General features: G+C 45.8%; 1 protein-coding gene across 2 annotated transcripts in view; it reads left to right on the top strand.

The window, feature by feature from the left end:
- The first annotated feature begins 917 nt into the window (after positions 1 to 917).
- The window catches only part of Sh3kbp1 (SH3 domain containing kinase binding protein 1), a 336,874-nt gene continuing 312,092 nt past the window's right edge, over positions 918 to 25,699 (top strand). Inside the window, exon 1 of one of the 2 annotated variants that reach the window (XM_050164355.1) lies at positions 918 to 1,282. In XM_050164355.1, the coding sequence (XP_050020312.1) occupies positions 1,279 to 1,282 (4 nt within the window). In that variant the 5' untranslated portion in view covers positions 918 to 1,278. The remainder of the gene's footprint in view (positions 1,283 to 25,699) is intronic. The other variant, XM_050164352.1, reaches the window with a different exon arrangement.

The raw sequence follows: 25,699 nt of genomic DNA, 5'->3' as shown, positions 1-25,699 counted from the left end.
TCTCTTCCTACCACCAGATGGTGGAAAGTGGAAAGGAAAGAACAGGCTGCTAAATTAATGTGGTTGCAGACAAGTCTTTATGACTGAAAGGTGTGGTGGGGAAGGAACCCTGAAAAGGGAGCTTGTGATTGTCCAGGAATTCCGGTGAATGTCTATTTCCATTTTAGAGTCCACTAAATTGTTGGCCATCCAGGTTTGAGGTCAATAGGACACAACATGCCTTATGGAAAAGGAGCCAAGCTTTGTCTCCGGACCTAGAAAAATTCCCAAGGAGTAGAAGCCCACACCTGGTCCAGGCAACACTGGGTCAGGTGTAAGGAGGGGACCTTACACCTGTGAGAGGCGGTGCCCAGTGGCGCACCTGCCCAGCAGCCTCGCTTTGGGCTCTTCATCAAGCCCACCACCTCCCACGCTCCAAACTCGCACCTGGGCTGCTCGCGTTCCCAAGCTGCAGCTAAAGACCCCTTTCTCCAAGAGCCCCCTGCTACCCGCCTTGTTCCCAATGCTGTCACCTGTTAATAACCCAGCAAGTGTCTGGCTCTTCACCTGCCGACGGCTACCCCTCCCCCAGCCCTCCTTCGCCGGGGTTCCGCCTTCCGACCCACCTTTTTCACGTGCCCCTCAACTCCGAGACCCCCACCCCCAAAGACCCCCTAAATCTCCTCCGGTCTCGAGGAGTCTCGCGGCATTTCCCCGGGAGTGAGCAGAGTGTCGGTGGATAGGGGGCGACCGCGGCGGAACTCGGACGGGGCAGAGCGGACAGGGAGGGGGGGCCACAGAGCCCCGCCGCCAGCGGACGCGCCCCGGAGTCAGGCCAGACGCTGCCTGGGCCCCGCCCCTCGGCCCCGCCCCCGCCTGGCGGCCGCGCCTCTCCAACGGGCGGAGCTGCGGAGCCTCGCAGCCCCGAGGAGGAGGGGAGAGCAGGCTCTGAGCCGGCCGCCTTGCACAGGGCAGGGCGGTGATTTTTTTTTTTTTTCTTTTTCGCAATTTCCACTCTCGGAGAGCAGGAAACCCGGAGGCAGCCGGGCGCAGCGGGGCCGCGATGCAGCAGCAGCAGCAGGAGTCGCCCCAGGGCAGCAGCGGCAGCGGCAGCAGAGGCAGCAGCGGGCGGCGCTGAGCCTCTACCACCGTTACTGAGGAAGAAGCCGACCCCCAGCTGCAGCCGCGTCCCAACGCCCGTGTCCCCGATCCCCGCGCCGCGACCTCGGCGCTCCGAACCCCACGCCCGGTTCCGCCAACTTTAACGCTGCTTCGGCGGCTCGGCCGGGCTTGGCGCCAATGGGTGAGTGCCGGGGCTGCTCAACCCTGTGTGTAGGGTCGGCGCGCCCATCCCAGGACCGCGGACCCGGGGAGGGCGCCCCGGAGCCGGGTCCGGAGAGTGACACCGTGCTGGGCGCCCTCCCTCGCCTTGCGCACCCCGATTCACTCTCACTTGCTTTAGTGTCCCTGCGGAGCCCGCGCGCGCGGCAGGGACAGGAACCCGAGGGGGCCTGGGCAGAGAATTCGCGGGGGCTGGCTCCGGGGCGGCTTGGGTTGAGGGATGCAGGGGGTGTGGTTGGCTTTTTCGGGTGGGCGGGGAGAGTTTTGTCTTTGCCATTTTTCTTACCCAAGCGCACCCTCCCTTGCGCTGCGGACGCGGGTACCTGGATTTAGTGCAGGGTTCTTGGGGTTCTTGGTGCCTGTCTGGCCCGGGCTGAGAAGAACCTAGAATCTCGGGGTCTTTGGGGGAGGGTTAGATTGCCCTTATTGCCGGCTGATGGGGTGATGGGAGGTTAGGAAACGCCCCAGTACCGGGCCTGGTGGGCTGGCTGTCCCAGGGTCCTGAGCTCTTCCTGCAACCCCCGCTTGTGCTTCCAGCTCTCACTCTCTCTGTCTTCTCCCAGTCTGGCCCTCTCTCCACTCTGAGGTCCTCAAAGGCTACTTCCCATGTCCTCCTCTAAGTCTGCAGGGCCGGGAACTGGAAATGGTGATCCAGTTTTTGATTTACCTAGAAAACATAATTTCCATGTAGGCAGCTAGCATTAGGTCTTCTGGGTCCCATTTAATATAGACCTGACGGTGTGGGACCCACCTTACTGCCCAGAGGAACCAACACTTTATTGAGCAAAGGACTTGTGATTGTCTGGTCTCTATTAAACGTTTGGTTTACCTAAGTCCTGCTGATAGCCAGCCAGCTTTTTGTGCCTCTGGCAGCTTATTTTTGGGTGTTTCTAGGCCAAGCATAGCAGGCTGCACATTATAATAAATCGTCATAAAGTGAGACTTTTCTGTATTCAGGTAATAGGATATTGGTACACCAGCCAGATAGGGTAGGCAGGAGTCGCAGGATGCTCATACATACACAAGCACTGAAGGAGACGTCCAACCCAGTAAGTTGTTGGTCAGTGAAGTTCAAATCCCATTTGTGATTGTTTTCTAAAATGCTTTTCCCTTTTCCAAAGTGGTAGTGATCTGGTGGCCTCTCAACTTACGTGTCACTTTTTTCCCAGAGCCCTTTTCTGATGTGATGTCATACCACTCCAGGTCTAAATGAATTCCTTTCTCCTACGACACTTTTTCCCACCGCAGTATTACCTGTTTATCTCCTCTACCTGGGCTCAGACACCATTGGGACGGCATTGTGTTGTGTGGTGCTGCTCACAATGGGTTTCTTTGATGTTTGGTGCAGATTAGGCTCTAAATCAACATTGAGTGGATGGACCCAACCCTCCTCCTCCATGGAAGATACGACATTTAATTCATACTCTTGTTTTGCTTTGCCTTAAGATGCTTGAGTCCAATGGCCAAAGTAAATGCCTTTAAACCCTTATAGGTCACTTTGGAATGCCCTGTTTTCTCCCAACACGATAAGAAATGTTGTTGGGATGACCTTTCATTTGGGCTGGGTTACTGAAAGAGTTCTATACAAAAGGAAGTTGTCAGTTTGCCTGGGCAGGCTTTGCTGTGTAGGTCTCAATGGAAAGAGGATGGCGTCTCCTTTAAGAAGCAGCAGACCTGTTTATCACTGAGATCTAAACTGTTTGCATTCTTTAGACTCTCTTAAGAAAATGAGAGAGTGCTTCTGCAATTTATAGCCCTTTCCAGTATCATTTTAAAATTGTAGCCATTATGCAGCAATCAATTATTATTTATTTCAGGAGTTCATACACAGAGCAAAATGAATGCCATTTAATTCATTACAATGTGCCTAAGTGGAATTTAAGGTATTTGTAGTCATTTGTGAGGAAAAATCACCTGCTGTTTTCTAAAGAGTCCTTAGTGGTATATTTGCAATGAAGTACAGATATTTAATAGTTGATTCTATTTGTTTTCTAATAGAAAGACCTAGTGGTGCTAGGATTCTGTGCAAGGTGGCACAAGAAAACACACACACACACTCACACACTCCCTTTCTCCAAATCTCTCTGGTTTTCAGAAGATTTAGCTTATTTACCACTTTGATAATCTTGCTTGGCCTGATGATTTTTCTGTTGATGAGTAACATAATTAAATCATATCATGTAGTCCATGATCTGAACACTAACTGAAAGTCACGAAATCCCGAACCCTGAAATGAAGTTGGCTAGTTATGCAGTGGTCTCTTACAAAACACTATGAACTTCCTGGGAGGGGCCTATGGTGCCAGACACAGGGAAAGCCTCTTCTAATTAGAGCAGTGCAAGTACTGTGACCCAAATCTGGGAGTAGTGAAGGGTTTGCAAGCCAAGCAAGTGACTTATGTTGAAGGATTTCCAGAGTAACAACAAAGTTTGGGCAGCTTGGGGCAATGCTGTGTCAGTGGTTGACCATGCTGAATGAAAGCTAAAATCAACACAACGCAATGCCTTCTACAAACACGTCTTGAGTTAAATATGGAAGGAAGGGCTCTCCCCTTTGTTTTGCAGAGTCCATTGCTGTTGCAGAGACCTGGTTGTTTCCTGTTCTATGCCTCCAGTTACCTTTGCATTACTCATATCTATTGAAAATGCTCATGCTTGTAATTTCTTAAAGTATGCTACCCGCAGTGATAAGTATTTGTCCTCCTTGTGTCCATCTCATTATGTATCTATCCCCTGCTTTGTGCCAGGAAACAGGTGTGCGGTACATTTAGACTGACCCACTTAAACTTCTCAATTTAGTGGAGGATGTGTGTGCAAGGAATGTGGCAGTGTGTAAATAAAAGCTATAGTGAGCATCCTGAAAGATGAGAAGAGGAATCTTGTGTAGGTTGGAGAGCAGGTGAGGATGATGTCTTTGAGGAGAGTGTGAGTCACCCACCCTCCCTGGGAACACACCCGGGATTTAACAAGCTGAGTTTTCTTCTTGCACACCTTGAGGACCATGGGGCCTCTGAGCAGCGGGGTGTAAGAGAGGCGGACTTAGGGGCTTTGTGTCTGTGTCAGGTGGTTCGGGGAGCATTTGAAGGAGCCAGACATTGTTCTGGCTTGGAGGCTGCCAGAGCTACTTCTGGGATTGACTATTTTAACAAATGTTCTCTAGAAGAGGGAAAAATTGGAGCCAGGCAAAATCTGGGGTTGGTATAAAAGCAGCAGATACTCACATTAGCAAGACTAGGGGATGGCTGCTCGCATTTATGGTTTGGACAAAGTTCATGTTTTGTCTGTGTTCACACATGATTACGGGGTGGCTTTGTTTGTGTCTTGTCCTGTTCTGATCATAGACTGGCCGTGCCTGATGCTGCTGCTCTGAGGGATGTCGCGCCCAGCCAGATTCCCAGCAGTAGGATCCCCTTTTCAGCTCCTCAAAGTTGACTGGAGGTGGTGGGTGGGGAGCAAGGCTTCTGTTTTTTATTTTATTTTTTATTTTAAGGACATGTTCCACGACTACTACTTTAATATCAGCTAGCTTTAGTCTTGGGCTTTTGTTCAATATTGAGAGAAATGAGCAACTGGAAAGCTATACCAGGGAAATACATGGAGTAATCCAGTGCAGGCTGCTGAGAACAAAGAGATCAGGTGCTGTGTGAGAAAGAAAGAGCCCCGGCGAATGCCAGAACCCTTTCTGTAGAGGAGAGCTACTGACAGTGGTTTGCAGAGGGCCGTACCTTGGGGTCACTTGAGAGACAAATTCTTCAGTCGTATCTCAACAGACCTACAAAATCAGGAACCTTGGACAGTGGGGTTCAGCAATCAGCACTTGAATAAGTCCTCTAGGAGGTTCTTTTTTAATTTTTAACTTTTCAAGCACACAGGCACATGTGCCATGGTGATGTGCTCATGGTGGTTAGAGGACAGCTCGTGGGAACCGGTTCTCTCATTCCATCTTGTGGGTACCAAGGATGGAGTTCAGGTGGTTGTAGTTTTCAGCAAGTTCCTTTACCTGCTGAACCATGTGGTTCTGATGCATGGTCAAGTACACAAGCTTCTTGCCTTTTCAGTGATGCTCCTGGCTCGTTGGAGTGCTTGAGGTACCCTGTTCCTAACAAGATGGTTCTGGGCATTAGGCTGTGCACATCTGGGCTTCTGAGAAACAGCAATATTCTTCCTCCCATACTTGTATTAAGTACACCTTTTCCTTGTTTCTCCTGGATCATTCATTGGGCATTCATAACTAATCCCTTTCTTCCTCCTTGAAAGTTCTATCTTCGTTTTTAAAATTTAGAGTTTTAAAAACCATATGTCCCCCTATATTTGCGCATTGAAAACTTAATCCCCCAATTAATATTAATGATATTTGGAGTTGAAGCTTTTGGGAGGCAAGTAGCGTTGGATGAGGTAATGAGAGTGAGCCTCCATGATAGAATTAGTGGCTTTATAGGAACAGTAAGAAACCTGTTTTGATATCCTCCACCATGGTATGGAACAACAAAGCAGCCCTTAATTGCACCAGGCAAACGCCAATGCCCTGCGCTTGGACTTACCGACCTCCCAGGGTATTTGGTTAGAGCAACGGAGAGCAGACTCAGACACCTCCTTTATAGTTCCGCTTTGCATTTGTTGGTCTTATCTTTGTTCTTCCCTGCTGGTTCTTGAGACATAGAGCCCGCACCTTTGAGGATGACCGTCTCTGGCACTGCCCGATGGCCACTGTAACTCATGAACAGTCTGCCTCCTGTTCACAAAACACACAGACACAGTCCTCAGAATCTTTGAATTGATTTGAATTAACTTTTGAGTCTGCGAAGACTGGAACCCCATTTCTTGGCTTCTTAGACACCTTATTTACTTACTCCCAGTTTCCCCTACTACTCTTGCCGTCTCTAGTTGAGCCCTAAGTATTTCTGGAATGGGCCCCCTGTGCCTGCCCTCTGGGAAATGCCTTAGAGCAGTGATTCTCAACCTGTGGGTCACTGACTACTTGGGGTCACATATAAGCTGTCCTGAATATCTGCATTACGATTTTGTTTACACATTCTGATTACAATTCATAACAGTAGCAAAATTACAGTTATAAATAGTAATGAAATAGTTTTATGGCCAGTTGAGAACCGCTGCCATAGAGAATCTCCTGAAGCTTGGTAGCCACTCCAGACCTTCTCTTTCCACATGTGTTCAGTCTTCTGAGTCTAGGCCCATACATACTCCTTCCCTGGGGAGTGCATGCAACTCTTTTTTTTTTAAATGTTTATTTTCTTTTTTTTCATATTTGTTTATTTTTATTATGTATACAATATTCTGTCTGTGTGTATGCCTTCAGGCCAGAAGAGGGCACCAGACCCCATTACAGATGGTTGTGAGCCACCATGTGGTTGCTGGGAATTGAAGTCAGGACCTTTGGAAGAGCAGGCAATGCTCTTAACCTCTGAGCCATCTCTCCAGCCCTGCATGCAACTCTTGTATGCTTTGTAGTTGTCCTGTATGAGTTTCCTGTTGCTGCTGTAACAGATAAATGCAAAGCTTGTGGTTAAATACAGCAGGTCCAAAGTTCAAAGTGAGTTTTATAGGGTCACTATCAAAGTGTGGGAAGGGCTGCCTTCTTTCTGGAGGATTTTGCTCATCTTGTCCAGCTTCTATGGGCTCTTGCATTGCCTTGGTTCCTAACTGCATCTTTCCTGCCTCTGCTTTCCTATTCTCACATCTGTCTTAATCTCTCCTCCTATCTATTACAAAGACTTATTTATTGACCCACTTGAGAATCAGGAAACCCTCTACTTAAGAGCTTTAACTTTACGAGTCCCACATTCTGAAGATTAGGACATGGAGGTTCTTGGGGAGCCCATTATGTAGCCTCTATACCCTTCATTCATCTCGTGAAGACCGCTCCAAAGATAACTGGACAATATTTCATCTTGTATGAAGTCTGTCATCTCCAACTGGGTATCCCCCACCTCCACTGCCCTGGCTCACTGCCTGGCATACAGCAAGTGCCATATGCTAATGACTGAGTAACCCTCTCACCCAAGTGTAGTTACTACTTGTAATGCCTGAGACCGTGGACTGCCAGCAGTGTGTGCGCGTGTTTGTGCAGTTCTCTGCATACCCCCACCCCGCCTGGGGGCAAATTAGGTTGGCAAGGTCTGTTCGTGACAGCTCCTGGTTGCTTAAAGAGTAACACTTTACGTGTCACGTGGCTTGGGTGAAGAACTACAAGTTTCAAGACAGACACTTCTTCCTCGCTCTGGTCATCATTTCTCAGTCTCTGGAATCGAAATGCTAGACTATTCTGTCTTGTCAGGCCTATTCCACTTGCTGATGAGGCTGAGGCTGAGGCTGAGGCTCATGGAGTTATAGTGTGTGGCCCCTAGCAGCAACCGATGACTCCAAAATTGAGGAGACAGCAACGCCCAACTTCTAGGTTCTCTTTCAATGTCAAGATCCCACTTCTCTAGTGGTTCTTGTTGTAGCCTCTTCAGCAGGAAAGGTGTGTGTGTTTATTGTACTTGGGATTAAACCCAGAGCTTCAGGCTTGCTAGACAAGGGCTCTACCACCGCACTACACCTCTAGCTTTGAGACAGTTTCACCATATAGTCCAGGCTGTCCTGGAACTTGTTATTTCTTCAAGATTTGGTTTGAGTTCTCCACTTTCCTAGCGCTGGGATTACAGGCCTGGACTACAACACCTGGTTCCCAGTATGTTTTTAAAAGACAGCTTTATTGAGCTATACCATGGGGTTTCCTGGTGTTTGATATAATACATCACTACGTTTTAAATCTGTGTAAATATATGTAAGAAACTTTACTATTTTATGTTCACAATTTGGTAATATGAAATCCTATTCATGGCGCTCTGCAGCCATCACCACTCCCCAGCATTAGAACTGTTTAAGTCACTCCTCTATAGTACTTTTCTAATGTGAAGCTCACAGTCCCGGGCTCCCGGGCCTGTTAGGTACTTTAGAGAAAACTTGAAAGCCCAGCGCACCCAGTTGAGATTTCCTAAGGAATACCGGAAAAAGGAAGCATGGTTTTGTTTTGAAAATGCCCTGGCCCTTGTTTCCTCTGGAAGACACTTCATCTTGCTTATCCTCTAGGTATCTTCCCTAGTTACATCCCTGTCATCTCAGGACAGACATTTGGGTATATTTTGACATCCGGAAGCAGTTGGCATGACTTGCTTGGGTAGTCGCTTCCTTAGGAATCGCTGGAATTTCTTGAGAATGCCTGGATTCTGAAGAAAACACTGCAGTGCCAAACTGATGCCTAGATTTTACACAGGGTTGATGAAAGTCAATAGTTTTGTCCCTGAAATTCCTTCCCGTAGCAAAAGGTCACTGGTTGATGGTGAGCACTTGTTTTCCAACTTGATCCTTGTGCTGTGTAGATACTTATCTTTTGGGCAGCTCTGTCTTTTTCATCAGGGGATACTTAAACTAAACAGACTGTAGCCAGTGGCTTTTACCTCAGTGATAAACCATGCTTATATTTAGTCTTAAGAGGAAAAGCAGTAATAATAAAACTCATGCGCTGTTTGTTGAGTGTTGAGTTGGCAAGCAAAGGTCTTTGCTTACTTTTTCCTTCTAGTGGCCAGGAAAGTGGTGGAGCCACCCTAGGAGGCCAGTCTGTCCCCAGGTGCAGGGACAGAGAGGCAAGGAGAGGCACTTCTTACTACTCACCCCACCATCTTGGAGTATATACTATAAATATTTTGATGCTCATTCATTACCCATTTTGCATAGCAAATTCATCTCTTTGAGTGCTCTAGAACAGTATGTATAGACAATTGAAATCACCATCTCCTTGAACTTGAGCTCCTTGTACAGGGTGAATTTCAGGACAGCCAGGGCTACACAGAGAAATTCAGTCTCAAAAAACCACCCCCCAAAAAGCAAACCCCCAAATCCTAAAACCAACTAACAAACTAACAACAACAACAACAACAACAACAACAAAACCCTTCAGTTCCTTACAAGTTATGGCATGTAAACACCAACTCTTGTGTTTTTGCTGGCTTTCTTTTATGGATTGTTCTAGACTTTGAAGACTCAAAGCCCTGTTCTTGTTCTGGTCTTCTGGGGCTACAGGAGTTTTATCCATCACCTGCCACCTCCGTGTGCACTTGTAATTAGCCTGGTGTCCCGTCTAATTATCCCAGTTAGTTCTTTGATTATGTGTTTTGACATCCCGAAGCAGTTGGCATGAGGCGCTTGAGTAGTAGCTTCCTTGGGAATCAGTGGGATTTTGACAAGGTCTGGAAAGAGTTTCCTTGCTTTGATGTTCCTCTCCTTGGCCAGCTTCTTTATGGATCTCTCTCTCTCTCTCTCTCTCTCTCTCTCTCTCTCTCTCTCTCTCTCTCTCTCTCTCTAAACCAGATAGTTTTGGGAGCTGCCTCGGCCTGAGCATTTTACAGACCGGCTGCTGAGTTAAATTCATTTGACTTGTAAGGATTTATAAATGAAGTTTGCCTTTCTCCTACTTTGGTCATAAAAACAAAACATAATCACCTATTAAAACTTGATCAAAATGGGATAGTCAAACCGCTCAACTCTACCCTTTGTTCTCAATGAACTACTGTGTTTTGAGAGGTCTCGCTCTACTGCTCAGGCTGGTCTTGGAGCTTTAGGCCTCAAGGGATAACCTTGCCCAAGCCTTTTGAGTGATTTGGCTCACAGATACTATGCCAACTTCGGTAAATTATTTCATGGAGAACGGGTGGGAGCAGAGCTACAGCCCATCAGTGAATTCATATGGATACCCAGGGCAGGTTGTGCTGTGTTTGCTAATTGATGGCGAGTTGGAGCTACTTTTGACCACCAGAAAACAACTGGAGGAAAGTGATATGGTTTTGGACAATCCTGGGAAGTGGGCTTGGGAGGGCGGGAATTGTCACCAACTGAGAAACTGAGAGGGAAGAGCAGCTCACACACTGCTGATCTGCTTGTTTGGTCTGGTGCTTGCTTGAGAACTTTCGAAATTATTATTATTATTTTGTCTTGAGATAATCTCTCATGTAGCTCAGGCTGGCTTCAAACTCACCCTGCAGTTGAAGATGACCTTAAATTCCTGAGCCTTTTGCTTCTACATTCCAAGTGTTGAAATTGCAGGTGTGCGCCACTACACTTGGCTTTTACTTTTATTTTATGTGTATGAATGTTTTGCATGTGTATATATTTGTGGGCCACTTGTATGTCTGGTGCCTACAGTGACCAGAGGACAGCATCTGATCCCTTGGAACTAGAGTTACAGATGGTTGTGAACTGCTGTGTGGCTGCTGGGAACTGAACTTGGATCCTCTGAAAGAGCAACCTCTTAGCTGCTGAGCCGTCTCTCCAGCCCAACTTAATATTATTTTTAAAGCTAGATTTTAGAATAGATTACTTGTTCACAATATTCAGAATACTAAAGGAAAAAATAATAAAGTAGCTAAAGACTTTTTTGGTTGTGGTGGTATAAACGTAATTTGAGGAGAACCTTAGTACATGAGACACTCAAGAAAACAAAAATGAAAGTCTCTCTTTCCCATTCGTGACCTTCAGATAGGCTGTGACCCTTCTCGTCGGCTCTTGGTGGTTTGTTTTTGGAGTTTTCTTTCGCAGGAGGTTTCATGCGATGGATAGGTAGTTATCTCCTTTTCCCCCTCATTTTTTAACGTCGTAGTTGATGGATGATGAGTACATTTCTATTGCATTTGTGGTTTTTGCTCACTGGGGCTGTGCTGTGCAATTCTGTGACTGAGTCCTCTTGTTCATTCATCTGTCTTTGCTGTGGTAGGGATGGAACCAGGATGTCGCATATGCTACCCAAGTCAGCTGCACCCCAGCTTCCCCACCCTCTTTGACAGGACATGTGACTTTGGAAAAATTTCTCTGAGAGACTGTTATAATCTGAAATCTTAACTGGCCAGTGCTCTTAACTGATAGAAACGCCATCCTGATTCTCAGCTGGTCTAGGGCTGAGTTAAGAGCTGTCTTTCCTCTTTCACTGGGCATGAGTGAGTGTGTGTGTGTGTGGTGTGTGTGTATACATCCGGAGCCCGCTCATCTGAAAAACACAACATTTACCCTCAGTTACAGGGTACTTTCATGCAAGCCAAGGATATCTGCTGAAGGAGAGCCGGGAACCGAGGTTGGTCCAGCCAGCAGGACGATGGCTGTCTCTCCTTGTCCGCATTCTCCCTATGCATCGTGTTCACAGAGCATACTGCAGTTTCCATGTGCACATTTGCTTTGTTCTCAGTTCCAGATTCCTCTTGTGAACTCCAAGCCCACTGGAGTCAGAATCCATCCCTCCACAGAGGTGGCTGCTCCCCAGCCACAAGTAGACAGCGAGGCCAGTACCTAGTTCTAATCGTCTTGTAAAATTTAAGGAGGCCTACTTGGTGGCAGACGCATGACAGACACTGGGGGTGGCAGGGTACATTGATGGCCCCGAAGTCCTGCCTTGAAGAACAGTATCCAGTGTGATGATGGGCTTGTGGGGCTGCCCTTGGGACAGACACCCGGAGAATGCTTCCAGTCATCAGCTGGAATATCAGGGCGTGCCGTGGTCTTAACACAGGGGCTAATGATGAGAGGCAGTGTGGCCTCTCCTGTGTAGAGGGTCATACTCTTGAATCGTGTGTGTGTGTGTGTGTGTGTGTGTGTGTGTGTGTGTGTGTGTGTTCCCCCTTTGAGAGCCTGTATTGTTTAATGGAGTTCAGTTTTCTGGTTTTGAGTTGGTGGCCTGTAAAAAGCATTTGGAGGCACTTGCCTGGGTTGGTGATAACACTTCATGGGGGAAGGGTACAGTTGTGACATCGTCTGGTTTGTTTTAGGGAACCTGTGGGTTTTTAAATGGAGGAAGAGATGAAGCAGTTGTGAAAAACAGCCATAGCCTCCTGGGTTAACCCCTGGGGCTGCTATGAGTTGAGGGAAGGGAACAAGGGACTCTCCCATCTTGCTTCCCTCTGGCTGTCTGCTTCTCCCTCTCTCCTGCCTTCTTCCCTACACCTCCCCACGTTCTCTGTTTCTTCACCTCCTCTCATCCCCCATATCTTTCTCCTTCCTCACTTCCTGGCCTCTTCCAGCACCCTCACATTCTGTCTTCCTCCATTATTTTTAAATAAAAATCTAGATCCTTTTTTCCTCATCTCCCCTCCTTCTTTCTCTCTGTCCCCTAGCCCCCATCTGTCCCCTAGCCCCCATCTGTCCCCTAGCCACCCCCGCTCTGTCCCTAGCCCCCTGCTCTGTCCCTAGCCCCCGCGCTCTGTCCTAGCCCCCCCTTCCTCTCTGTCCCCTATCCCCCTCACTGTCCATCTGACTTCCCACCCCATCCACCCTGACCCCTTCCTCTATCCTGGGCATTCTCTCACCCTTCTCTCTCTTTGTGTTCAGCTTCCCCACCCTTCTCCTTCACTCTGGCCCCCTTCCCCTCTGGTCTATAGCCCTATCTCCTATATCCCTTTTGCTCCATGTCTCCCCTTCCCTCATTCTTGAGACAGGTTCTTACTTTTTGTCCCAGGTTGGCCTGGACCTCACAGTACTTCTGCCTCAGTTTCCCAAGTGCTAGCATTACAGGATCCCAGCTGTCTACCCCGGATTCTTTCTCTAACCCAGCTCTCTTCCTTGAAACCCTTCTCTCTTCCCCATCCCCCCAACCCATTTGTCTCCTACACCCCCACCTCTCTGACATCCTGTTTTTTCCTTTAAACCATCTCCCATAGAGGATTCAGATGTGCCTCAGATTTTCAAAGGTACTATTATCTCTTTTTTTTTGTTCAGTCTTGGAGCCAATAAAAATATTGTTTATCTCTGTGGTCTAAAGTTAAGCTGGCCATGTGCGGGGGGGAAAAGGTTGGGGGGGGGATGTGTGCTCTCCCTAGGGAAGAGGAAGCTTGGGGAGCGTCCACCCTTTGCCTCTACAGACAGGCCTCCTCAAAGGGCAGGAAGAGTTAGGGAGGGGGGACTAGGATGAGGAGGCTTTTCCCAGGGGACAGTCAGCCAGCTGGGAGTCTAGGGGAACAGGGAGGTGCTGGCTGTCAGGGCTTTCTCAGCGGGGTGTAGAGGGCTTCATCTTTTGAGGGCCTGGGAGAGTCTAGGGCAGTGGTTTTATTCTGGCTCCAGTGTTAGCTAGCTTTAAAGAATTTTTATTTATAAGCACATAATGTTTATATGCAGAAATTAGAAAATAACAGGAGAACTTCAATTAACCACCCATACAGTTCTTAATGCAACTCCTATCATTTTATTTTGATATTTTTATTTAAAATATTTATTTATTTTTGTCAACAGGGGAGGTGTCCATGTGTGTCTGTGTATGCCAGATGACAAACTTGGGTGCCAGTTCTCACTTTGCACCTTGCTTTTGAGGCAGGCTATCTCTTTGCTGCTGTGCTGTGCACTCCAGATTTGCTGCCCTTTGAGGATTCTCCTGTCTCCACCTCCCATCTTGCCACAGGATTCTAGACACATGTCACTGAGTCTGGCTTTGACATGGCTTCTGGAGATCCAAACTCAGGTTGTCATGCTTGCTCAGTGAGGACTCCTACCTGCTGAGCCATATCTCAAGCACAGCAAGTATATTTCTTTTGGGGATTTTTAGCATATGGTTATGGATATGTTTACATGATATGTACACACACATACATATTCATGTTTTCATTTAATTTCATAGTAATCTTCTAAGCCGATGTTTTTAGTAGCTGAATAGTTGCACTCATGTATCTTAATTTCTCCATCATTTAGCATTTAGTTTGCTTCCATGATCTTTGTATTATGAGGATGTAATATTGTCCCCCTTTTTAAGATTTGTGTTGTGGGAGCCTAGGCAGTTTGGATGCTCACCTTACTAGACCTGGATGGAGGTGGGTGGTCCTTGGACTTCCCACAGGACAGGGAACCCTGATTGCTCTTTGGGCTGATGAGGGAGGGGGACTTGATTGGGGGAGGGGGAGGGAAAGGGGAGGCGGCGGTGGGGAAGAGACAGAAATCTTTAATAAATAAATAAATTAATTAAAAAAAATACAGCAGATCTCCAAGGCATGCACACCAATATTTAAGACTTGGTCCATGTGTGTCAGTCACTGTAGCTGCATCTCGATGTCACTGTCTGTACTGCTGCTACAAACTGAATTGTGACTTTCCAATTGTCATATATTATAATTATTTTTGTTAGTCAGATCTTTCTATGGTAACTAAGGTCAAAAAGATAACAAGAATGAATTCTAAAAAAAATTGCGTTTATTTTTTAGTTACTTAGTTACGTGTCTGTCTATCTATGGGTGGGTATGTGCACACGTGTGCAGATACCTGTGGAGGCCAGAAGAGGGTATTGGATCACCTGGAGCTAGAGTTGTGGGAAGTTCTGGACCACCTGACATGGGGGCTGTGGAAGGGAACTCAAGTCCTCTACAAAAGCAGCAAAGACAACTACTGAGAAATCTCTCCAGCCCCCATATTTCCCCTTTTCCCCTTAAGGAAATGAAGTGGTAGGCAGCGGAGCACTTTTTATCTGTGTCCTGTATGCAAGGACTTCTCAGCAATTGGAAGGGGCTCTGTGGATGAGAATGAGAATGGCTTCCTTCGGTCTTGGGAGTTTATCACCTGTGGCCTGGGAGGAGTCTTACCCGCTTATGTTTTCTTACAGTTTTGCTTCAAGAACTTGTTTGACTTTAAGTGGGGAGGGGAGAAAAGGAATTGTGCCATGCCTCTAAAGGAAGTAGTGGCTGAGGCTTTCCTGTCCCCACCCCATTGTACCATCTGCAGAGATTACCCATGGCTCTTACCCAGTGCAAACTGAAACTCCCTGGGGGTTTGCTTTCATCCCCATCTCTTTCTTTCTCCTTCCCTTCCTCCTTTGACTTTCACCACCTGACTGATGTTTGCAGGAACTTTCTTCCCCAGAACCACAGAGCTTTGTGTCATCATCCATGATATAATTATGATTGAAACGTTATGCTCAAAGGTGGGCGTGTTGGTGCACACACCTGGAATCCCAGCACTCAGGAGGCAGAGGCAGGAAGATCACAAGTTCTATGACAACTTGACATACACAGTGAGACCTAACCCCGTTCAAGAAAAGAAAAGAAAAGAAAAGTTCAATAGGTGTGGGTGTGGGTCCAGCTTCAGCAGGGACTACAGAATGAGACCCAGTCCCAAAGATAACACACGCACAAACAGAAAGCTTCAGTATCTTCAATCTTCAAAAAGCATCAAGCTGAGTGACTATAACTACCAGGACCCAGTCTGGAGACCCACCTCAAAATCTTTCTCATTTCATGCGTTTTATTAATGGACAACCTTATGAAAAGAATTTTTTTTCCTTAGCCAAGTATCCACTAAATGTCAGCTTGCATACTTGGTAGAAGCGTAGTTGACTATCTATGATGGCCTCCCAGGGGCAGGTTTCTGTGAAAGTTATGAAATTCACAGTTGGTAAAAAGCATTAGTATCTAGTGTGTTTATGTTACCTTACCAGATTCTAACTATAACTTATGAATTGGTTGGGTAAACAGAGTAGTTAACTTGGAACTGTTGTATATTGGGATTCATGAACATATCCAAATGTTTATTGGGTGGTTGTTAAGTGTAAGATCTGGAACATAGTGACTGGAAGGCAGCTGAAGTCTCACCCACGGCCATAGTTTGCTTAACTTTCCTTTTCCTCACTGGGTGGAGGGTATGGTGTGGTCATTTCTGGAATCATACAAACAGTGGTTGAAGTTGAAGACCTCTGAGCAAATTCTGCTTATCCAGAAAGAAGAAAAAGTGTCCATTTCTGAAAAGCCCACCATATTTGAAGACAGTTTTTTGAGCTTTAAAGAAACTTCTGGCAGCTGCTGGCCATCCCCCTCCTCGCCCAGTTGGAGATTCAGAGACTCAAAATAGGTTTGCTCAGATGACTAATGTTGAAGTTCCCCTCACAAGGGAACTATTTCCTATGAACCCCTGTTTTGCCTTAAACTTTTGAATGTTTATTAGCATTTATTTATTTTTATCGTGGTAAGTTATACAAAGCATAAACTTACTCTTTTTGGGTAATGGGAAGATAGCTTTAGTAGGTGAAAATGCTTAGCCACATGACCTTGATGAGCAAGATCAATTCCCAGAACTCACATGAAACCATCCAGATGTGGTGGTGTGTATCTGAAGTCTCAGCACTCCTAGGGGAGATGGGAGGTGGAACCAGGAGAACAGCCTAGGGCTTCTCCAGCTGGCTAGCCCGGAGTACTCGGGACTCAGCAGAAACAAGAGGGAGCCTACCTGAAAGTTGTTCACCACCGCATATGCGCTGTGGCATATACATGTAACACACACACACTCAGCTTCCACGCCTGAAGCTCAGCATTGTTAAGAACATTCCCATTGTGGTGTACCACCATCACCATTCATCCTTCCATCTTTCTGAGGTGAAACTCTTCCGGTCCTCCTGGCAGCTGGAATCCTACTCCCGGTCTCCGTGAATTTACTTCTATGTCCCTCATACAGATGGGATCATGCTGTGAGTTCACTTATTCTTTTGTGACTGTCTGGCTTATTTCATTCAGTATATTATCTCCAAGGTTCATCCATCTGGTAGCATGTGTCAGAATTTCCTTTTTAATTGCTTTAAACTATATAATAATAATGTTACTTGAAAATGCAGGCATGTAACTACAAACTGTTTTTGCTTTTAGCTCATTTACAAGTATAAACCTGAAATGAATTCACAAATTAAGCATAAATTAGGCTGCCGAAGTTCAAATCAATACAGACAGAGGCGAGATAGTGTTTCAGAGATGTCGGCTCTGTGACAGGTGCTTAGTGGAGTCTTTTGTGCATTCCTGTGTCTCCCATTTTCTCTTCTGTGTTCCAACCGCAGGGAGAATCTATCCTTCATACGCTTCTCATAGGGGCCTTTTCACATGGTGCAAGGTATTAAAAATGATTCTGAATGTAGGTGGGATGCTTGACGTCTTTTGGGCTACAGCAGGCATCCCTGTCAGTGTGTGATTGTGAACCCAGTCTTCTTTGGAGGAACTCACACAGTGCACGTGTGTTTGTTCTTTGTCCTCTCTCTCTTTCTCTCTCTCTCTCTCTCTCTCTCTCTCTCTCTCTCTCTCTCTCTCTCTCTCTCTCTCTCTCTCTCTCCTGGAAGGAATATCTACCAAGAGTCTTCTTAAAAAGCCTTCACTCCCTTTTTGGAGTAAGTTTTCTCATATGGATCCCTTTGTAACACTTGTGTGGTTTTGCTTGGTTTTAGTTTGATAACTGGGGTTGAAACTGTAGACTTGAGACTTTTCTTGTTGGGTCTACTTTTTCAGTTCGTTTACTTTTCCTTCCATTGTCTTGACTATGCCACTGTGTGTTTGTCCTATGACCAGCTAAGTGACACATCACTTCCAGCATCTTCTTATCACCATTCTTACAAATGCCTCTGGCACACATGTAAAGTACACATGTTTAAAAGTTGAAAAGTGATAGTAAGGAGTGGTTTTTGCTGGGTTTCAAGTTGTTGGAGTTCCAAAGTGTGTGTATCAAGCATTCGTTCTTAACCAGTGGATGAAGAAAACATAAATCAAAGGATAAAATAAATGAACACTGAGTTTTAGAAGACAATGCCTAATGGATCTTCAAAGTGTATGCTTACAAAGTGTAAACATTTCTGCTGTTCCCGTTCTCAACAGTATTCGCTCTCCCAGATGTATTCGGATATAAGCTCTTTCCCAGAGACCCCCAGGTATAGCCTTTTCTTCTTTATCAAGCCAATCACAAGACTGTTCAGGTGGCAAAACTGCTGCCCTCTGCAAGGTTGTGGGAACCAGGCTCCTTCTCTGTTATCCACATAGTTGATGCTGCCTCCATAGCACCACCTAACCTGGCACCCCATGGCAGTGGACCTTTGTTAAGAAAGCTGCTGGTCGCATCGCTGTCAGCTATACCCATCGAGAACACCCCATGGCAAGAATGTGGTTCCAGTCTCAAAGGTAGCTAGCTCCACAAGTCTATGGAATGGTCATCTCCAGGGCGCCGGAGAGGTGGCTCAGTGGTTAAGAGCACTAGCTGTTCTTCCAGAGGGCTGGAATTTGGTTCTAGCACCCACATTAGATGGCTCCAAACCACTTGTAACTACAGTTCCGGGGGATCCTATATTCTCTTCTGACTTCTGCAGGCGCTTTTATGTGAGCACACACATACACAGGACTAAAAGTAAAATTGAAAAAGAAAGTAACCATCAGCTGGGCAACCATGTGCCAACAAAACCTGATGGTGAGGAGTGCTTGCTTCTGTTGCCATAACAAATTATCACGGACTCAGAGGCTTTGAGCAATGCAGACTCATTCCATAGTTCTAGAGTTCAGAATGCCAAGGTAGGGATGATCCTCTTTTAGCCTTGCCAGCTTCAAGGGGCCACCTCCTGACATCACTCCGGCCTCTGCTTCCTTCATCCTGTCTCCTTTTCTGTCTCTTCTGCCTCTCTCTTTCATCTTTAAAATCCCCCACAATTACATCGGACCCACTCAGTCAATTGACAACATTCTTCCCTCTTGAAGATCTGAGATTTAACCCACCTTCAAAGTCTCTTTTGCAGTGTTGAGCAACATACTCACAGGTGCTGGGACTTGTGCTATGGACAGATGTGAGGGCAGTGGTTATTCTGTGCGCCATTGTGGGAGCCAAGTGTTTTTATTTCTTAAAAAGAGGAAGGAGAAGATGGGGACTGGAGATAGTTATCAGTTTCTGCTGTATCATATGACCGTAGCTTTGGGAGCCTCATGGCTGTACATACATTTTTACGGCATTATCAGAGCTGGTAAACTTGTTGAGGATAGGTTTTTTTTTTTTCCAGTAGTTCGTGACTCATAGATTTGAAATGTCCTAATATTCTCCCAAACAAACCATATTTTTGAGGTCTACATCATTTCTCACTAGTGACCAAAACTCTGTCAGTTTAGTTTTGCCACATTCCAATTACTGTTCTATTCATGCTTCCTTGAGTGCTGGGGAGCCACTACCATCACAATGATTAGATGCTGTGATGTGTATTAAGATCTTGACACATATTTAGTGCTCAAATATGTTAAAAATAGACAGAATCTGGGTGGGGAGATGGCTCAATCAGTAAAGAGCTTGCTGCACAAGCAAGAGTACTTGAGCTTGGATCCCTAGAATCCACATCGAGTCAAATGCAATAATGCACTCCTGGAATTTCAGAGCGCCTTTGGGGAGATGGAAAATGGGGATAGGATTGCCAGAAGCTCGTGGGCCAGCTATTCTAGCATATGCACCTGTCTCAAATGAAGTAGAGGTGCGTGCATTTACATTAGGTGCACACACACACACACGCACTTACTCCCCTCATAGTAGCACCTTGAGGCCAGGGCCCTTTTGTGTGTGGTGACCCTTTATCAGACATTTGTGCACATAGTGGTTAGACTAAACAAACTCCTCTTTCCTAATGCCTTTTTAGCCTTCAGTCTGTGTGTTCATCTGTTTTGGGTGGAGAGGGCAGGGAGATACGTAAGCATTTTTTGGCATGTGTCGTGGACCAGAAAGTTTCTGCATCCCCAGATTCATTCGTATGTTCATGTCCTGATCCCCAACATGGTCCTATTTGGAGATGGTGTCTTAGGGGGTTAATGCAGTTTCATTCATACTCCTTGAGGCAGCTGATTTCGAAATCTGTGTTTTTTTTTTCTTTTGCCATTAATTGCTTTCTTCTGGCAACAAAGACCTGAGTGAGTAATTAGTCACATTCTCATGCACCCATTTTTATACCCATTAGGACAAACTCTCTGCGGTGATGACTTAGGATGTTCTAGGAGCCAACAGCACTCATGTGTCCTTTGCTGGCTCTAACAGCGCCTACCCACAGCTTCCCTGGGCTCTGCTGTCTTAGCCTGTTCGAGTTCCTCCTTGTTGTCCTTGGGAAATCTTAGTTTTCAGTCTGGAGCTCACAATTCTTGCTTAGGAAGCAGAAGAAAATAGCAAGTCTAACTAAAATAAGCGATGCTTGTGCAGTTAGGAGTTACGAATGGGAAGAGTTCACCAATTGGTGAAGAGCTATTTCCTTTTGAGGTGGCTTGTGAAACCTCTTCTTTACCTTTGTTTTACTTGGATTGCTGGAAGGTGGAAGAACAGGAGCCTCATTTGTAGCCGTTCCTAGTTCTGCTCCCTTCTCTCCTACCCTGACTCAGATGCTTCCTGAAGTATTCAAGACAGGATTCAAGACAGGTTAGTGCTGGGGGAAGAGCACAGGTTTGTGGGGGAAACCCAGGGATTTCAAGGACTCCAACGCTCATGCTCTGTAGACATTAGTGCCCCACCCCTTAGGTTTTGGGTCATCATCACAGCCTTCAGATTCACATCTAGCTTGATTTGTTACCTATAATGGTGGGTAGCAAAAGAAAATTATTTGTTGAATAAGAAAAAACAACGTGAGTTTAAATGCAGAGGATTTTTTTCCCCAAACTAGGGGAGAACTCATCATTTAACGGAATGCCTTATTGGCTTCCGCTGGCCTGAAATGGCCACATGGTCAGAGGCAATTGAGAAAGCCGCCATGACCTGTAGTACTCTCTACTGTTGCCCATGTTGTAAGGCACATTTACATATGTGGAAACAATTTTCTTTTTAACCATCTAAAAACAGACACGGGAGGATTTTGACATCATGATAGAATTTATGACCTGTCCACTCGCCCTGTATGTATGGGAATCTTGTGGCCCCTTGACTAGTCATTAACAGGAGCTTGTTTGGCGTTGGAGTTGCTTAGAAATAACCCATTTTGTGATCAGGCTCTTGTAAAGTGTGTACGTTGTTGTTGGAGTAGCTGGCAGGCTTACTGGCTCTGCTGTTTCCTTCTAAGTTTCTCTGCCATGGCTCTGCCGCGGAAGAATCATCTTTATCAGTTTTCGTTGTGGTCAGCTTTCAGGCTTTCCCCACTTCCTCCTGGGTCTGAAATGCAGCATCTTCGTGTGCCCCGGGTTGTACAAAGTCGATCTGAGATATAGGAGCCCACACGCTTATTTCTTCAGGGCTCTCATCCTGCATTTTACGGAAGTGTTGGCTGGCCCCTGTCCTCCTCCCTGGTGAGGGATGTTTTTCTTATTCCCTTCACTAGCTGGGCTCAAAGTTTTCATCCTGAACCAGACCCTGCTGTTGCAGCAGGAGCATTTCTTTCCACTAGGGAGTAATTGCTTAGAAAAAGTCCTCCTGTTAAAAAAACACAGTCTTCCATATTCTAAATTGGCAGTGGAAACTCCCGTCAGCTGGCCTCATATTCAAATTGTCTCAGTAGTGGAGATTGCAGTAGGGTGGTTGGCCTTTTTGGAAGCCCTTTCGATTGTCTTGGGCGCTAGCAGTCTGCTTTGGTTGTTGTGTGTGTCCACTCATTTGGGGACATCTCCTGTGTCATAGACAGCTGCACTTTTGGATGTTCTTATACTTTGGAGGATGATTGGAGCCATATGCTGCTTCCTAGGCAACTGAGATTTGTTGAAAATAGAGCTGAAGTGGCCCTACTCCTGGCATTGGAAATCATTACTTTCTACTTTTAGGCTAGCCCTTGTTATCCCTAACTCCTTTCAAGTCCAGGCAACAGGAATCAAGGAGCAAGACCTTTGTCAGGTGGGCAGGGTTAGAGTTTGAATTTTCCCTCTCAGCTCGTTGGAAGGAGCTTAGGAGACCCACATCTGTTGAACTAAGGATGCTGAGTTCCATGTTGCTTCCCTTTCAGCCCCACCTGCCATCTTAGGGGGACTCTGTCTCACTGTGGATTTAGGGTACTCGCCACAAGAAGATTATGTTGAAAAGAGCCGATTCTGGCTCTTTGTGAGCTTATGGCGCCAGCTAAACAAATGCAGAAGAACAGTGCATTAAAACAAAACAAAACAAAACAAAAAAAAACAACCTTTGAAGTTGCTAAAGGGCAACACTGGAACCCAGCCTCTGTGAGCGTCTGTGGCTCTCAAAAGGAAATTGGTGTCATCATCCTTAGTTGCAAGGTGTTGCATTAAATGGTACGAAAGAAGAGGCTTAACTTCCATGGCTCATTTCCCCAGTAATAATCTCATTTTACTATCCCCACTCTTGCCCACCTTCAGTTACAGAAATAACTCTGAGTGGGCTTTCTTTTTAAAGATCTGTGTCAAACAGATACCTCATAGAATGGCACAAGCCAAGTGTTCCTTTTAGAACTTGCCCAGTGACATAAAACCACGTGTGTTTTTAGTTAGTGGACCCATGTTTTTTTGGCATGAAGTGCTAGGGGAATGGAAACTGGTCGCAGCTATGGGTGTGGAGCTATGTTTTCAGATGAGACATGAAAGTGCTGTGGACTTTGCATAGATAAATTTACTTAACTAAAGCTTGCTTATTCATTAGACCCCAAGCATGCTGCTATGATATTTAATAACCATGTTTATGTGTTTCCTGCTGCTGCCTGTCTTAGTTACCTTTCTATTGCTGTGATAAGACACCATGACCAAGACAACTTACAGAAGAAAAGAGTTTATTTGCGGCAGTTTCAGGGGTGAGTCCATGGTGACAGAGCAAAGGCATGGTGACAAGAAGAGCTGAGAGCTTACACCCTGATTTATAAGCACAAAGCAGAGAGGGAGAGGAGGGGGTGGCAGACAGACACTTTTGAAAGCTCAAAGCCCACCTCCAGTGACACACTTTCTCCAACAAGGCCACACCTCCTAATCCTTCCCCAAACAGACCCACCACCAAGTAGGGACCAGCTATTCAAATCTATACTCCTATGGGGGCCATTCTCATCCAGACCACCATACTGCCCTGACCACCACAAAAACAACACAAGTATACTGTCTCCAAATTCTATAGGAGTCTGAAGTGGGTCTCATGTGTTTAGCATCGAGGTGTTGACAGGGCTGTATTTCTTCTTGGGGAAACTAGTGAAAAATCTCTTCATTTTTCCAAGCTTCAGGAGGCTGCCCACATTCTTTGGCTCAGGTTTCCTTTCTAAGTTTTCAGAGAAGATGAACTCTCCTAGCGTCTCATCACTCTGGCGTCTTTGTGTTTCTTCCATAATGTTCGATTCATCTGGAGAATCCAGGTTAATCTTCCTGATTTAACGCCCACTGACTAGCAGTCTTCATTGCAATTTGCTGGCTATTCACAGGTCCTGGTAATTCAGATGTGGGCATTGCTGGGGATGCATTATTCGGGATATTATACTAGGGACTTTTTTTTTAGATGTTTACCTCATATAGGGCCAAGGGGGCAATGATATTGGTTGCAGCTTGTGGTGGAGGACAGCTTTAATCCTTGCAGCACTGTAGGAAGTTGAGAAGGTAGAATTCTCAAAGCAGGCCTCACAAAGGGCTACCCTCCTGGTGGAGCCTGTTGGAGTCTGGTGTTGGGATGGTGCTAAAGGGGGGGTGTGGACTGAAGCGGAAAAGCCACAGCTGGGCTGGTCAGCCAGGGAGTAAGGAGGAAGCAGGAAGATCAAGACAGGAAATGGCAGTCCAGTCTGTCCCTTGGGAGAAAGAAAATAGAAGATGGGCTGACTACATTTGACCTAAAGAAAAGAAAAAGAAGGCCTGTTTTTTTTTTTTTTTTTTTGTCCTGAGCTTTGGGATTGGTTTCTCTGTAGAGGTAATGTAGGGACTAGGCTAAATAAATTTGGTCTCTGTTTAGATGTGGGTTGTATTTTTGCCACTAAAGCACAAAGGTTTCAGTGTGACCGCTTGTATCCTGCAGTAGGGGGTGGGGAGAGCAGCGGCCCATGTAATGTAATCATGTCTCAGGAGAGCTCTGCTCTAGGGGATGCAAATGGATCGTGTACATATTCATAGAGCCCTGGCCATTTTCTCAGACTCCTAAGATACAATCTGCTGTGAGCTGACCTCTGCTGCTTTGTGCTTTCAAGAACTGTCAAGTTCTTTTGTGAACTTGGAAGGTCATTTCCCACAGTCTTGGGATCAGAAGGTACCCTAGTCACGCTTGACTCTTGTTAGTCACAAGGCCTGGGAAGAGCCTTGTAGCTTGCTCTGGAAGCTGTGCTAAGTCCTCTGTCCCAGAGACTGTATATGAGTGTGGCAAAATTGAACTAATCCCCAGAAGAGAAGAAGACCGGACACTTCATTTTATACCCAAACATGGGCCCTGACACAGTCCTGGGTCTACTCTCTGAAGGGGGTAGAGTGCTGATCTTTCTAGATTCTTCTCTGTGGTTCTTACGAGAATCAGAATGCCAGCACAGCATTTTCACCAGTCTGTGGGTCACAGAGCCATTGCTTATGTTGATGGTGCTGGGTCATCAACCTTGTAGTCAGTAGATCCTAATTAGTCTTATCTGCTGGCCCACCATTCCTGGGAGGGGTGTTAGCTTCTGATTTGAGTACTTCAAGAATAAACTGATCATCTTCAGGTAAGAATTAAACTAATTAATACATCAGAGTATATTTTACTGCTTGTTTTTGAAAGCATGAGATGATTTTTAACACTTTTTTTTTTGAGGGGCTGGAGAGATGGCTCGACAGTTAAGAGCACTGGCTGCCCTTCCAAAGGACCTGGGTTCAATTCCCAGCACCCCCATGGCAGCTCACAGCTGTTTATAACTCTAGGTCCAAGGAATCTAACACCCTCACACAGAAACACATGCAGGTGAAACCCCAATGAACATAAAATGAAAATAAATTTTAGAAAAGCTTTTTATTTTTTAACAGACTTCAGTCTTCCATAAAAGATGCAAAAGTGATATTGAGTTCTTACATAGCTCTCATCCATCCAGTCTCCTCTACTGTTGACTGACACCATTCATAATCATAGTGCTTATTGTGAGACCTGGGAAACCGTCATTTGGCACAATACTATTTAATTTTGAAAGTATCATATAATGTCATCAGGTTTTCGACTAAGGTTCTTCTTTTAAACATTGCTGTCCTAGGATTCGTCCAGAACCCCCCCATTTCATTTAGTTGTTATTCCACCCTGGACTCCCTCTGCCTGTAACTGTTCCTCCTCCATCTTTCATGACCTGGACACTTCTGGAGCATATAGATCAGTTATTTGGTCAGCTGATGTAAAACTGTGTTTTCTAATGACTGGACTGAAGTTACTTTTTAAGAAAAATCTTATTTTATTTTTGAGATTACTATAATTACACCATTTCTCCCTTCCTTTTTCTCTCCCTAAACACCTGTATGCCCCTCTCTGCTTCCTGATTAACAGTTTGGTGACATCCAGTGTATCCCAGAAGATTTTCATCTTTCCAGTATACTCTGTTTCATCTACTATATCCTAGATTACAGTTAGTCTCCAAGTAACCCCTCCTCTGGCCTCTTGAGAGGTATTGGGGGTTGAACACATAACCTAACATTTGTTCTCTATCACTGAGCTACGCTGCCCCAAGCCATTTCATTTTTATTTTGTTCCTGAATCAGGGACTTGCTAAGTTG

The sequence above is a fragment of the Alexandromys fortis genome, unplaced genomic scaffold, assembly GCF_014885135.2.
Source record: "Alexandromys fortis isolate MF-2015 unplaced genomic scaffold, M_Fortis_MF-2015_v1.1 scaffold_147, whole genome shotgun sequence".
Lineage (NCBI taxonomy): Eukaryota > Metazoa > Chordata > Mammalia > Rodentia > Cricetidae > Alexandromys > Alexandromys fortis.
The sequence above is the reverse complement of the archived record's forward strand: the minus strand, read 5'-3'. Positions and strand labels throughout refer to the sequence as shown.